Here is a 16,556-nt window from a genome sequence, read left to right as displayed (position 1 = left end):
CTTTCTATCCTCTCCAACATTCACTCTCAGAAGCTGTTACTCACATACCTTCCCATCCTTTTTCCTATCATAGTTTAACACTAAAAGCTTTCTAATATTTGAAACTTAATATCTTACTCTTGTAGCACATTTTCCTTCGTTTGAAGTTTAAAACTGTGATGTTTTTTGATGAATTTGTTGTCAAGTTGAGCTGCATTAGTATTGTGACCTCAGAGTCAAGTCTACCAGTGCAGGAGAGTTCGACACGAAACACTGCAAACAGAAAACAAGGGGGCATTGCAATTAACTTTGAGCACTTCTCAGATGTTGTGGTGAAAGAACATTTAAGCGAAAGGGTCTTTTAAAATTGTTTATAATGTAAACTTTTAAACAACTTTAAGAAATGCTATTTTAGTCTTCATGCTTTGGAATTTCAGACAACTATTAAAGGCCATAGCTTTCAAATTAATTTATGCAAGTTATATTACAAGTTTACAGATTACTAAAACTGTATTTGCCAAAAAATGATCATTAGCTTTGGAATTAAAAGTGCTGTCACAAGAGAAAACGCCATTATCACAGGAAGCCAGAAAATTTTGTTTTCCCGTGTTGCCTTTTCAAATGTTATGAAGGTTCTCTCACAACCATGAAGTTTAAATATTTGGGTCTCTGCAAATCTTACTGGAAGCAAAGCTTAAATTAATATGACATTATTTACTTCCTAGCTTATATACCACTACTATTTATGCCAACAGAGCAGACACAACAAGCCTAATCCCCCAGTGTCTGCTTTCACAAAAGAGTGGTACAAAACCAAAACATCAATATATATATTTCATTGCCCTTTGACTATCTAACAGGGTACAAAGAACCACAGTTGAATGAGCAAGGAGCAATGATCATTTGCACATTGCCTGAAACAAAGTTTTCTGCTATAAATGCTATGGAGGAGCTAACACGTATTCAAAATAGTTTTCTCAGTTGTAAACTTGCCATAAACACTTTAACATATTAACAACTACCACACACTTTGAAATGTCATCTCTATAGGCTAGAGAAATTAAAAGGCATGGATTTTAAAATCCATGCAAATGCTAACAATTACTGTTGAAAGGGAATGGGAACCTCGCATGTGTACATACACATAATAAAATCACATTTCCTTTACAGGAAAATCTCTATCCTCCAGTAAACAAGGGGAGAAAAATACGACTCTCAGACTAATACTCTCAATCTATAATACCCTTTTAGCAGTGCCTTAACTGTTGCAGAAGGCCTGTGAACATATGATCTTTAATAGAGAACAAAACCTATTCTCTTACACGACACTACACACATTTTGGGGGAAAAAAACCCAAAGTACCATCAGAAGGCATTATTAGTATCAGCACTAGCTGTGCATTTTTAGGGGGTGGGGAGATTACCTGAAAGGGTGCGAGGAACTTCTCCTTGTAGAGAAATGTTGGCCTGGGGCATAGCCATAGCCATGGGATTATCTACCTGAAATCCCAGTTTATACTCAACCTGTAACAATAGTGGAGAGATAGAAAACACGTAAGAAATCTCTACAGTAGCAAAAATATATGCTACATACCTTTTCATAATTCGTCTTGAAATTAAAACACTGTATCTTATTTTAAAGAACGCTGGTGATTTTAGGTGCCCATATTCAAGGTTTCTTAGATGAAGTCTAAATATCAGACTTTTGTGGCAGTTCAAATTAAGAAAGCAAAAACAGAAGCCACTCTTGAAATCATTCTTGAAAATTTGGGGCAGAATTTAAAGTGCTACTCTATTAAAAAAAAACCACAACACCATAAACTTCACTTACCGATACTTTTAAACTTACTCGTTTAAAAGACAGTTTGTTAAAGCCATAGGAATTCAAGTAATTCTCCCCCCCTCTAGTCAGTTTTATAAACTACACAGCTAAAATTGCTTACAAACCGTTTATTCAACTATAGCCCAAATTCTGTTTCCACTTCAGAAGCTGATTCTGCAAATATTCGTTAAAAAAAAAATGTACAGGACCTATTGTAACTAAGTCAGAGACTCGTTTTGGAAGTTTATCCTATCCCTCCACACTCAATTGAATGAATTTGGTTTGACTTTGTTTGCCCCATTAGTTTCTTTTTTTTTTTTCTCCTTTCTAAAACATAATAGGATGCGTTTATGTTATCAATTTATTTTTCAGTCAAGGTGCTACGGGTAGAAACACAAGCCAGTTTCTGGGCTCCTATAAACTGCACTAGACCCATCCTACAGAGCTGGCAGAGAAGACGTCGAGTGGGGCAATCACGATAGCGGAAGCAGGGCTACGCAGGCTCAAAAATTCCTATTCAAAATTCACAGCCAGGCCCAAGGAAACCCAGGGCAGGGACGGTGATGCAGGCAGCTCACAGCTGAAGTTGTAACAACAAGGAAACTCCTTCAAAGGTCCTATTCAAATGGCAAGTGACTGAACTGCCTGTGAAGGTGTAATACAGTATCAAGTAGGACTGGTTTGCACTGTACCCTAGTCAGTTGCAGGCCAAATTTCACATCTTGTAAGAAGTTACACCTCAAAGGGAAGAACACTGACAGAAGGAATCTCCTACTGCAGTCTTTCCTACTTAAGGACAGAAGAATAACCATCACCCAAGTTTAAAAAAAAAAAAAAAGAATGAACATCTGGCAAAGACTAAACAGATCATTTCATACACAAAAACAAGTTGTTAAGTAACTGGAAATCCTTCAAAATGTAAGAGCATACACAATCTTTATGACAGCTGTTGCTGCATGCTCCAGCCATGGTAATTAAGTGAAATAAAAATCCCCTTCCATTTAATCAGGGCTTGGTAATAATACACTAGATGCTACTTTTATAGGTTTTTCTCATCTCCAAACATATGTTTCTAGAAATCTCTAGCATACAAGTGCTCTACATTTGATTTCCAGAGGCTTCAGTTCACGACTGCCCCTTCTGTGTTCAATGCACCACCAGCAGAGATTCCACAGCTTGTATATACATAGCTTGCATAAGCAAGAAGCATAAAACAGTTCAGAAGCAGCGCTTAACCTTTCCAAAACAGGAAAGGAACAGTTTGCATACATGCAATCTTAACTTACTGCCTGCAATCATATAAATAATTCTTTTGCACCTAGTATATGCTAATTTCTGCAAAGACAAAGCCCACTAAGTTATAATAGTGGGTATTCACTACACAATACGGGTCAAGTATAAAGTACTCAAACACCAAAGTCATGCCTGCTTACCTTGGATTTTGCATGCCAGCTGAAGTTAAGATTGTTAGTCTCGCTGGGTATCAAGAGGTTGAAGGACAATGCATAGTGATTAACCACATCATTCCTCACGTAAGACAGCTCTGCATCAAGACCTGTAATGAGAAAGAAAAGAGTAAGACAAGGAAAAACAGGACCAGCGGTAACACACCAAAACAAACAACTCCCAGTACCACCAGCTCCGCTTGTATTTGAATGTTTAAGCAAATACTTCGAGTCCATGAACTCAATTACAGGTTTGGAGATCAGTGCTTATGCACAGCAATGTTAACAAGAGTGCTTCAAATTCTTAAAATGCAACAATTTCAGAGAGATGCTGCAGGCTAATAAACAGGCAAAAGTTGGAATGCAATGGAAGGAAACACAACTTTACAGACAATCCTCCAAAACAGTCATCACAGACCCTCCCCTGCCTGCTTCGGGGAATTACAGGTCCAGTTTTGCTGTTATTTACAACTGTGTACACTCAAGCCAAACTGCTTTGGATTATCAGCTTGCTAATTGCAGGTAGATCTTCCTGGAACAGCTCATTTCTCGAGACTGAGACACATAAGCACTAGGGAATTAACTTCAAGGTAATTAGACCATAACACAAAGCACACAGTCAGATGAAGAATGACATTTGTATACCAAGTGATACTAATATTTTATATGTCTACCCTTTCCTTTCCGAACACTTTAATAAGTCTAAAGAATCAAAAGACCCACAAAACTATTTATTACAGAGCACTAAAGTGCATTTTCCTAATTGAGACACGTACTCTGACATTAAAAGTATTGAAGCTGCCATTATCTTTTGCTGCACATATTCCAAGGTCACCCTGAAGACAGGGTAGGACCCTACAGTTTGCCCGGGGTGTCATTAGCAATTAGTGGTAAAGGAAGCACTACAAGTTAAGCCCCTTCCCTGCAGCTGTAAAATTAATCCCACCTCCGTAACCTCAGGACAAAACCATATTGTATTTGTAATCAATCCCATTTTTGTCTTGTCTCACACAGCTTTTCCTCCATCGCTCCCAGGTAAATGCTATCCAGGCTCAGCAATATATCAACGCACTAAGAGAACAACTGGGCAAATCAGACACAGGTGCACACTCCAAGCTGATCTATGCAGAGGGAACTGAGTTCCGTTAAAAGATTCACTGTACAATCGGGAACGTAGACAATAGAGTTATTTTTATTATGGCTAGAAAGTCAAGAAAACTGGAGAGACTGTGACTGGCTCCGCGACGACAGCATTTAAGGTATCCTGAAGTTATTCCAAGAATCTAGGGAATCATGAGAGGTGTGGGTTTCGTTTTTCTTTTTAAGAAAGAAAAAAAGAAAATCAAAGATAACTATTAAACTGTGTAGTCAAGCTGCATTTGAAGAAAGGGAGAATTAGCTCAAGAGAAATAATTCTTCCTATTTAGTGCAAAGACTGGGCACAGATCAGTGCAAAGCGATAAGTGTTCTCTTATGCCAGAATGTGATTTAATCCACCTTGTTTTCACAAGATACAGAAACACAGCCAAGACATTCTTCTTTATTCTTCTTGCTGTTAACCACTTTTACTCCCTGCTGGCTCATTAGTGTCCTGAAACTCCATCAAAACCCAAGAGTGTATATAATCACAGATACTGGAGGGTGGCGAGGGGGAGAACCCTAGAGACTGGGTGCATGAAAGGAATCAACAGAATGGAGTAATCCCAGGGAGAAATGTTCTCACGCAAGGTCTTGAACAGAAAAAGATGCAGGTGATGCCTTAAATGCTGAATATAATCAGGCTGGGAGATTATATTAAAAAAGAGTTAAACCTTTCTTCTCCAATCTGTCCATATTTCCACTCAAAAATAAACAGCAAATGCAAAAGCCTATCCACCAGTAAAATAGGGAGGAGGGGGAAGCACACACACACACACCTTGAAACAAAATAAGACTTTGAATACACATAAAAGAACCAGCAAACTTCTAAAATAGCTTGCCCAGATAATTTTTACATGTCTACATGTTTACACACAAAATCTCCCTCAGATTTAAAAAACATGGAAGGAGCCCGGAGAAGATCTCACAACTATCAGACACGGGCCATTAGAGCCGATCAAGGAGATGGGAAGCTTTCTGGGTGTAAACTTATTAAGCAAAATATTCAAATCAAACCCAGTGAGTACAAATTATTCCAAAAAAAAAAAAAATAAGGAGGACAAAAGGATTAGCAGGTGTAACAATGAAATTGGAACAATGAAGGTTTTGGAATAAGAGAAACCTCTTGCTGATAAATGGTCACACCAATAATTAGAGGCTCACGAAAACACTCTCAGAACTTGTAACACCATGAAATTTTCAAGGTGATAAACCCTGATTTAATATAATCTTTGTAGAGAAAGTGGTCACAGAAAACAAACGGGTACACAGCAATAAAACTGCATGTTGTGAAAACTGGCCTTTATAAAAGTAACGTAAGAGGCTATCCTAGCTGAAGCTGTCAAACAAATAACTTGATGTGCAAAAATATCTAAAGGTGTACAAAACCAAATTACCCTACAGAAGATCAATCTTTAAGCTTGAACAGTGGTACAACACTAAGTAATTTGATTATACAGACCACTAATGTTTTAATGCCTGTACTGCCATAAAAAGCTGCACTCTAACAAGCATTGCTAATTATATGAATTTCAACAGCACCATGCAAGAGCAGCGTGAGAATCAATGTCAAGTCTTATTACTTCAAAAAATTATGCTCTAATTAAAAGACTGACACGTAAAAATAATTTAAGAGGTTTTGTAGTATAGCTCCTGACGCATAAAAAAAAGGCAGAAGATTGCCTGGCTTAGTATTCTGTTTCTATCAGGGGTTTACAGAAAACGCCTAGGGAAGAATATAAAACCAAAATACCCAGTGACACTTTACCAGTAGATCCTCCGTGCTTCTGGTATCGGTGGATCTTCCTAAACTAATAGATAGTATCTTCCAACAGCTTCTCACTAGATTTTCTTCTATGATTTTAGATAAATGCTTTCTCAACCCCCCGAAACTGATAGATACGTACTTGGGAAATGTCAGTGTTTGAATACTGTGTGGTATTTTTTCCTTTTAAAAAAAGCACAGCTAAGAACCTTTTCCGCACGAGACAAGCAAGCTCCCATCTCCCTACCTCCAATCCACCACAGTATAGTTTTGCTTCCAGACCATCCTTCCATCCTTAATTTTTCATCCCCTTGCTGCCTCCCCCGCCTCAATCACAAATTCCTGAAGCACTCTGTCTATATAATTTATCTCAATCAGGCCAGCAAAACACACAAAAAATTGCAGTTCAACCTTGAAAGTCAAAGAAAGCACTTTGCCTGTGCCGCGGGCAGGCAGCCAGGCAGGAGGTGTGTTCTGCCAGACACGAAGGAGCCCAGGATCCGATTGCCAGCGATGTGCTGCACCACATCCCAGATGTAAGGGAGGGCACTGGGAAGGTACGTACAGATAAGGAATAGTGCAGGACACCACAGCAACGCCAGAGATGTAGCTCACTGATCGGTCGCGTGATCCAAGTATTCTTGATGCAGGCTGCCATCGTTCATTCACTGCGTTCCTGGGCTTCCTCCGTTTTGGGAGTCTTCCACTTAAAGGAAGAGAAAATTCCCCATACCCACAAAAATTGCCTGGGCAATGATGCAGCACCACATGTGTTCAAGAGCTCCAGGGTGAGTGGACTCCAGATTTCTACAGTTAGTACACTTTAACCAAGATACAATACGCTTTTCTCAATGCCACGCAGGTTGCACATGCTAAATCCTCCCCAAGAGAAGCCATAGCACAGCCTGCCAGGCTCCAACAGCCCCATGCTGCTGAAGACAGGGGAGGAGTGTACACTGCAAACACGCTGGGCAGATATCACCCAACGCCTCTCTTCCTACAAGTTCGGATCAAGGGGACAACGATCAGCCTCAGTGGAGCATTAAATACTTCAGTTATGTTCACTGAGTATTGGCTGTGAGCTACCTCTATTCAATGAGATACTTCGTTCCTTGCTATCTACATACCTTTTTACACACAATGAAATTGTGCCTCCTCACTGCTCAGATTTCCAGACTATTAAGTGCTATTATTAACTGTTCCTGGAGTAGCCATTAAAATGTTTAAGGAGTTTGCAGAAAACACTTTAGTCTCCATTACCACGATGGTTTCAGTCTAACTCCAAATTGCTTTAATTCTGCATTTCACCTTTTTCTTCAGTCATGCATACTTACACTTGCCTTTAAACCTGCAGCAAGCCAAGTTCAAGGAGTCAAGCTGTCACTATGCAGGGAGGAAAAAAAAAAAACACAACAAAATATGGGGGAACACCCTTCAGTCAGTTGAACTCCCTGAATTAGTGAGGATGCTCAGGAGCACCCCATACGGAAGGCAAGACTGCAGCAGCACTAACTTCGATGGAGGTTAGGGGTTGACCTGCTGGAGAGCAGCTCGGTGGAAAGAGACCTGGGAGACCTGGTGGACAACAGGGTGACCATGAGCCAGCAATGTGCCCTTGTGGCCAAGAAGGCCAATAGCATCCTGGGCTGCATCAAGAAGAGTGTGGCCAGCAGGTGGAGGGAGGTCATCCATCCCCCTCTACTCTGCCTTGGTGAGTGCACATCTGGAGTGCTGTGTCCAGGTCTGGGCTCCCCAGTTCAAGAAGGACAGGGAACTACTGGAGAGGGTGCAGCAAAGGGCTACCAAGATGCTGAGGGGACAGGAACATCTCTCTTACAAAGAAAGGCTGAGGGATTTGGGTCTCTTCAGTCTGGAAAAAAGATGGCTGAGGGGGGATCTTATCAATGCTTATAAATACTTAAAGGGTGGGTGTCAGGGGGATGGGGCCAGGCTCTTTTCAGTGGTGCCCAGTGATGGGACAAGAGGTAACGGGCACAAACTTGAGCATAGGAAGTTCCACCTAAACATGAGGAGGAACTTCTTTACTCTGAGGGTGGCAGAGCCCTGCCACAGGCTGCCCAGACAGGTGGTGGAGTCTCCATCTCTGGAGACATTCCAAACCCGCCTGGATGCGTTCCTGTGCAACCTGCTCTGGGTGAACCTGCTCTGGCAGGGGGTTGGACTAGATGATCTCCAGAGATCCCTATCACTCTGTGATCTTGTACTGAAATAGTACTGTTACCTTATGCAGATAGTCTAGGCCTTTTTTCAAAGCATGCTTTGGGCACAGGTAGCTTTGAAAGATGGTGTCAAATCAAGCAAGTCACTGTCAATACACAGCCGAAACTAGCAACCTCAATTCTTTACTTCTTTTTAAGTGTGTAAGTCTCTTTCAAACACAGTAGCAGCATCAGATGTAATCAGCCTACCTAGCAGGTTGGTGAGGAAAAGAAGATAAAAACAAGGTTCTTTTTTCCAATTGTTTTGGATTTCAAGAATGCTTAGTAAACTCTACACTAAAGCCTACTGAATGGCAGGGGGAAGGAAAACGTAATTCTGCAAGACATCAGTTCCTCCTAAGGTTACCTCCTAAGGTGTTCAACACTTTTCGTCACCTTGCACTTTATGCAGGGCAAATACACCATCATCCTGGACCAAACCCACATTGGTACGTAATGTTTTATGTCACACATGGAATGATAAAAGCAGAAAACAAGTGGCTGTAGAAGAAAAACGCAGATGCATTACAAACAGATAGAGAAAACAGACAGGTCTTCAATAATCATTTTCTAGGCAAAGCAGTAAAACAAAGAAAGAAGTGGAGAACCTTACAAAGAAATACCAAAAAATTGTTGGGTTACAGAAACTGCAGAGGAGGAAAAGAAGCTTTTCAGAAATGCTTCTATTGGTTTAAGCAGTAATTGGCAATGAACAACGCAGTTTTAAAACACTGGCTGCAGTTTTGCTTTGGTGACCTTCCTTAAACAAGTCCATCTGCAGACAATGCACAACACTAAAGGATGTAGTTTCTCATTACTTGGACTTGACTAACCTACACCAACCCACATGAAAACAGTAAGACCAATGCTTCGCTTTGATTTCAAGGCAAAAACGCCACCCTTTTACCCAGGCAACCCCTAAATCTCATTATTAACTTCCACATCTCTGTGCCTCCCACCCTTGGATGCAAACTTGAAAGAATAAATTAAAATTGAACACAAACAAAAAGGTAAATTTAAGCAGCACCACAGAGAAAGTCTGTCATTCTTTGCACTGTTTAACATAACAAAACATCTGAAGAAGCTCAGAAAGGAAGGGGAGAGGCCAGTTTTCATTCCCAAATGCAAGAGATGCTGAGCAGCCCTTGTGTTCACGACAAAATTGGATCATGTCAGTCTAGCAGCCTAACAAAACACTTCTTTTCAAATGCCCTTGTGTAAATGCAGTCTAGCTTCAACTCTTTTTTTTTTTCTTTTTAAGCACAATCTACAAAAGAAACTTGCCGCTATCAGCATGGGAAAAATTAGATTTTATTCTTATGAAGCAAATCTACCCTACAATGTGCACTAGTAGTAACACAACCTCCTTAAAGACGACACCAGTATTTAGGCATCTGTTATCCCAGGTAACAGACTTCAAGTCATCATAACAATTCTGGAAGATTACGTCTAAAAATCAAGAATGAACATGCAATGTAAGAGTTGGATGAGATTGCTCTTACTGAAATAACTGCTGGCTGCAATATGAATACAAGCCCTAGTCTAATAGCAACCTGGTAACGATAGCTGACATAACTGGCTCCCACAGCTGCCTATGCAACCCTCTGGTAGACTCCTGTCTCTGTACAGAAATGACTGAAATTAGCGCCTGTTTTCTTAATACACTAGTCTGTAATTTGCAAGTGTTTCTTCATAAGCAGCTGAGAAATCTCTGCAGCACCACGTCAAACTGCCACAGCCCTCACACAGCAAGCCACTCCCGCTCCTAACTCACAGCCACTGAAATAAATTGAGAAAAGTTACACAGTTAAACAAGTTATTATCTTTATATAAATATTCTATTTGTTCAGAGGTTTATGTGCTCCAGAGAATGATGCCTCCACTCTCGAGCAGCTCATCTGGGTTAGCCCTCTGGCCAGACCAGAAGCTTCCACTCCCGGCTGAACATCCACATGAAAGAGCACAAACCTCAAGCTTCAACATTCCTTCACCACCATCCACTTCCCAGGTCCGGGCAACCCACCCCATAAACATACATGATTCTCCCAGCACTGGACAATTCTTCTTTGTTTGAGTGTATTTAATTAGTACAACAATCAGCTTACACAGAGCTGAAACGACAACTGGGAGTTTGAAAAGTGAGGAAATCAAATGCAAACTGATCCACATGTATCAATTTCATTTAGAAAATAGCAAAGTACTGGAAATGTAATACTAAGTATCTAAATATATATATATATATATATACACACACACATAAACTTATTTCTACATATCCAGTATATACAACATCGAATGTGAACTTTCCTTTAATAAAACAAGTAACAGATTATAGCCTTCTACTTGCAGTTTTACTTAAGTTTTCCACAATGCTACAGTCTGCCAGTTGTAGCTGTTGGTCAGGAATTTGGGCTGAAATACTTGCTTTTAAACGTCTTACAGGCCATGAGTCTCTGGAAAAGATGACTGATGAAAAATATCATGGGAAAAAAAAAAGAAAACTTTAAATCTTAAGTAACACAGAGATGATGAAGAAACAGCTTTTCACTCTTAACACAGGCGCCAGAGAACGTCAAAGGTTTGCTCAGCGTCAAGCTTGAAAGACAAATCAGCAGGCACAAATCCATCAATACTTACTAAAACGCTTTCTGCCTTTTGCTTAGAAACATTTCTTCCCCGAGTGTTGAACAGTCCTTCTGCTCAATGCCCACCTTGGGGGGGGGGGGGGGGAAACACCACCAAGAATCCCCCAATTTTTTTGGGGACAACTTCCTACCTCTACATGAAGTTCTTCATTGCCTACATGCATCTGTCTCGCCAAAGAGCTCTCTCATCCACTTTTCTAAATTCCATTCTATGCTCTGCTAGAAAGAAGTGTCTTATAATCCAGTACCATAGACCCTGAAAAGGAAAAAGCCAAACCACAGTACGGAGTGCATGGAAAACAGACTAGAAATAAGATCACAGTTTGACACATCACTAAAGCCTACTGGAACACGCAAACTCTGTGGCATTGAATTAAATCCATTCTCACCTCCACAGAAAACCTCTCCCACCAGAGACTGATGCCTCATTGCAACAGCACGGTTGCTTTGCAAGCTGCCCTAAATCCCCCCAGCAGCAGAGAGCACACGGACTGTGATTATTTACACAAATGGCTTTGTTACCTGTGCGGAGATAACTTTTCACGAGCTGGAGAAGGAATACAATATGCAAGGCATTCAATTTGAGGAGATACTCAACCTAACTTCAAGACGATGACGACTACATCCTTGAAAACCAACCAAGACTCCCTGCCAGGAAATCTTAGTAGGAAGCTTCCCAACATTTAGCAAACAAGAGGAAAAACTCTTAGCTGAGACCTCTCATTAAATGCTCATGAATCTTCACTGACGCATCACCCGCAATTCACCTTATTGATGCCGTTAAATAGAATTTGCAAGTTCAACACCACAGGCAAACGGGATTTTTCTCACCGAAAGCCTTTCTGAAAGTCACAGAACAGACTTCTTCCCTTTTACAGGAAGAAGCTTCCCCTAGGAGGTGGCACTTGCTGAAATAAAAGCGTAAGGAACTTTGCAATATTTAACTCCATCCATGCTAAAAAGACGATGTTCATTGTTCCTAGGACCCAACTGCTTACCCTTTTGTTTGTCTCTGAACAGCAGCAACAATTACATTTCAACAGCCTGCCCGCTTATTCTTCTCTCCTTCAACTACAGAAAAAAAAAATCTTTGTTTTTCTGATAGGTAGGATATAAAGACTGCTGTGAAAATGGTTAGATGACACTCACCTTAACGGGGGGGGGGGGGGGGGGTGGGGGGTGGGGGGGAGGGGGTGGGACGGGAACACGGACACAGGACACCAACAACACATGTCTTACCCTAGAGCAGAATACAAGTAAACTCCGCTCCTGAGAACACCACCTAAATGAAATTTAGAGAAGGCTCCCAACAAAACCAGCTAAGTTTTATGAGCAAATTAAACAACTTTATTCTTAGCACAGGGAATGGTTATGTTCAATTTTTATTTCGTAAGTATACCTATCAGTAATGGCAAATGTCTCTTAATTATTGTAACGTGAAGTTTGATGCTCCTTTTGAATTAGAATGAAAGTAAAACATTGAGAATAGAAAACAAAGGTTCCATCCACACAAACCACAGTTGCCCAAGAGCACACACCTCGAAATAAGTAATTTCAGATGAAACACTTACTAGCATCACAAAGCTTTTGAAGTGAACTGCTGTAATCTGCCCAGCCAAAACTCAATCATCTAAACCAAGATATGTCAGATATCACTTGGACTTGCAAATAATGAGAATTTGCAGTATTTTAGTATCACCTACCCACAGAAGTGGTGCCACTAAAACAGGTCTATTCGCTTCTGTGGCAATCTCCGCACTCAGGAAAGCCACGGGAGCTCAGTATGTTTTTCTTTTATTAGGAATTACTCTACAAGGCCATCAAGTAACTTCATAAAGGCTAAAACAGTTTTGAGAAGATAGCCATCTTTAGTTTATCAACCTGCTCAGCTTCACTGGTAACGCTAGCATTATGCATTCTGAGCAGCTGCAGCTTTTCAAGCCTACTAAGCCGCAGATCCAATGCTTACGTTACTGCGCTTATCTTTCCCAAGCAGCACGGTGAAATCAATATACTGGTTAATTTAATTACAGCTATTCAACACCCAGTAAGTGGCAGCAAAATTCTAAAGCATCACATTAGTTTCATGCTGTTGCTTCCGCTCCCAGATCTCTAAAGCAGTCAGTGCAAATATGTGAGTTATCCGCTTGAAAGAAGGACAAAGGCAGAGATGGAAGAGAAATAATGCATTTGAAGCCTCTACCATCGCGCCCTTTGTACCGCCACAAGGCATCTTCAGAGAGTGTTAGCATTCATTCTTACATGGGATCTGCTGGTGCCGCTGCCATTCAGGGGGGAAAAAAAAAAAAATCAATTCATCAGGCACAACTCATTAAACGCACTTCACCCTTTACACACTCCCTGCTTTCACAGTTGAATACAATTTTAATACTGCACACTAAGTTATTAGAGGAATAACTGCAAGAAAAGTAGGAGCCTTGGTGATATTTCAGCATGTATAGTTTTGGGCAGGAATTAGTCATCAAGCAATACTGTTTTGCTAGAGCTCAGAACAAATATGAGCCAAGATACATTTGGAATTTGCCTCATTAATTCAGCTTTTCCAGTATCCAAACACAACTCTGAATAGCAGAAGGGGAGGAAAGAAAACATAAGACTTCCCCAAATGCTTTATCTTTTAACGTACCCACAGACCAGTGTACAGTACATAGCTCCCATTCTCAGGAAAATGCTACCCAGGAATTTTTCATGCCTGTAAGCGTGATCCTTATCACTTGTATTTTCCCCTGCCTAGACGGTGTTTAGGAGCACTTTCAGTCCCTGCCTTCCTCTCGGTACCGTGAGCCCTTCTTGCTGGCTTTTCTCATGCATGCAGGAGCTCTCTGCCTCCATTTCCTCTCTCTTGTTCCCATTCTGTCCACACACTGGAGGGAGAAAGAGAGCATGTATTCAAAGAGGCCAAACAATCAACAGTGATAAATACGATGCTGCCAGAGAGAACACAGGTGTAAAGTCAGAGCAGTGAGGAATGCAGCTTTGGGATTATTTCCCCACCCCCCCCCCTTCATCTCAGTCTCAGAGGTCAGATTTCTTCCAAGTCCCTGACACATAAATGTTACAAGAGCCACAAGCATTTATCACTAGACAGACCTTGGCCTCTGGGGAGCTGAAATGGCTGCTTCCTCCCAGGGCTGAGCGCAGAAGAGCCACAGGAGGAAACGAAGCCGCCTGCTGCCCATGCAGGCCCTCCTGAGCGGCCAATTTGCAGAGGCAGATTGCTTTCTCGGGGTAGGATTCAGATGGAGACCCCAGCATTTCTAAACGGTGTGATAAAGCAGGCTGCAGAAATCAACCACCCACCTCAGCACCGACAAGTGGGTCAATACACACAAGGACTTAAGTATTTCCCAGACTTCCCTCTTAAGGGCAGTCACACAGAATCAATTATTCCAAAGCAATCCTCATCCGGGCTAGAGGCTGCTCCGCTGGCACCACTCTTGATGGCCTTCCATAGGCTATTTCAAACTTCTAGAAGCATATTCTTCTGTGGGTTTGCAAGCATTACGAATATTGCAGAGGATTTATATGACTACACGCATCTCCGAAGAAACAGCTATCCACACGCTATTTGAACTTTGCAAATTAAAAGTGAGGTAATAGAATGGAAAAGAGCAGAGGAATCCCAAATGCAGCTTGTTCTCATAAACCTCCAAACAATATTGACATGAACCATGGTACTTGGTAAATCAGACGGACAAGCATCCAAGCACACTGAACAGCCCCAAAATGAAAACAGATTGCTCAACTCCGCCATGCAAGTAACTTGTCACAACCTGCCGCAGCTTGCAAGCAGCCAGGTGTTGCTGCATGCGCCCCCCAAACGCCCCGCCAGTCAATCCTGTCCTTCTCCAAAGCGGACCTGAGCCGACATTCACCTGAAATGCTAAAAAGCCCATCTAAAAAACACTAGTCATGCACTATCATTAGACTAAAGGGCTTTACAGGGCAAGGTAATAAAATAATTATCCTAAAATCAGCACTTCCGATTAAGTGGAACATATCAGAATATTTTCAGGCCATCATCACCTAATCTAAGTCCCTTTTGAATGGTAAAATGAAGCATTAGCATGCAGGTTTTTGCACTTCTGCAAAGACAGGCATGTGGCGCACAACACCACAATACTTATTTTTGCATACAACGTGCAAAAATTCATGTTTTTCAGAGTCTAGAAAACAAAGATTTAAGAACGTGTATACAACAGAACCAGATTCTGAACGCACCACATAGGTCACACACCACATCGACACTTGCGTCGAGACCTTAGGGTAGCCAAACATCTCTCTGCTCTTCAGTGGACATCTCATTCATCCTCCTGCAGCTACACAGAGGCTCTTTGCTGTATTTTTTCTGTCCTAAAGAGGTACCATGTACAAGCACCTGTCACAGTCACCCATCTCACATGGAAATTTATCTTGGGTGCTCCTAACAAAGCACTAGCTCGCTGTGGTGGTCTAGGTAGCGATGCTGTCAGACAGGCACAGATAGGCTTCTAATAAGGCCCTGAAGCATTTCAGGAATCACAGCCTTTCAATAATGTGAACATCCAGCTCTTCCCAGCACACTGATTTTCAGCTCCCTTTCATAACAAGGACAGCTATTTCATAACAAGGACAACTAACCAGGTGACAAACAAAGAAATAAAGAGGATTTCCAGTCACTACAAGCGCAGTGCAAGTGCCATAAAGCACTTTTGACATGAACTCCTGTTGCTACCTCCCCAAAATAGTGACATTAAGAAAGCTGAAAATTCAAACACCACTTGATCAACCGCTGCATTAAGTAGATGAACAGTCTCCATCTGAAACTCACAAAGCTGCATTTGGTCTATAATTTATCAGGGCTCTGCTCAGCCCTGGCAAGGGCACACTTGGAATACTGGGTCCAGCGCTGGGCCCCCCAATACAAGAGACACGGAGCTACTGGAGAGAGTCCAGCAAAGGGCCACTAAGGTGATTAAAGGGACAGGAGCACCTGCCCTATGAGGAGAGGTTGAGAGAGCTGGGGCATTCAGCTCCTTGGAGAAGAGAAGGCTCAGAGATGTTATCAATGTACGTAATGATCTGAAGGTGTGTGCAAAGAGGACAGAGACAAGCTTTTCTCAGTGGTGCCTGGTGACAGGACCAGAAGCAACAAGGACAAACCAAAACATGGGAGGGTCTGTCTGAACATCAGGAAAAACTCTTCTACTGTGACTGAACACTGACACAGGTTGCCCACAGAGGTGGTGGAGTTTCCATCCTTGGAGAAATTCAAAAGCTTTTGGACATGTTATCGGACAACAAGCTCTAGGTGGCCCTGCTTGAACAAGGGGTTGAGCCAGATGATCTCCATTGCCAACCTCAACCACTCAGAGTCAGCAGTATGATTTAAAAAACAAACAACCCTATGCTATAATAGATTTTGCATCAGTTTTGCATCTTATGACCAGACAACTCATTTTAGTAAGCTGAACACTGGCTTCAAATTAAATTCTATAGAACATGTAAGAGTCACACAAGTGTTAAATTAGTTTAGCTCTGTAA

General features: G+C 41.5%; 1 protein-coding gene across 2 annotated transcripts in view; it reads right to left on the bottom strand.

Annotated features, from left to right (window-relative positions):
• Positions 1-16,556, bottom strand: part of RYK (receptor like tyrosine kinase) — a 64,124-nt gene that overhangs the window by 41,529 nt on the left and 6,039 nt on the right. For both annotated transcript variants that reach the window (XM_074591348.1, XM_074591349.1), the window contains exons 2-4: positions 3,235-3,356; positions 1,404-1,503; positions 118-252 (exon numbers count right to left, since the gene is read on the bottom strand). In XM_074591348.1, the coding sequence (XP_074447449.1) occupies positions 118-252; positions 1,404-1,503; positions 3,235-3,356 (357 nt within the window). The remainder of the gene's footprint in view (positions 1-117; positions 253-1,403; positions 1,504-3,234; positions 3,357-16,556) is intronic.

This window comes from Larus michahellis, chromosome 6 (genome assembly GCF_964199755.1).
Source record: "Larus michahellis chromosome 6, bLarMic1.1, whole genome shotgun sequence".
NCBI classification, from domain to species: domain Eukaryota; kingdom Metazoa; phylum Chordata; class Aves; order Charadriiformes; family Laridae; genus Larus; species Larus michahellis.
This window is presented reverse-complemented; position numbering and strand designations above follow the sequence as displayed.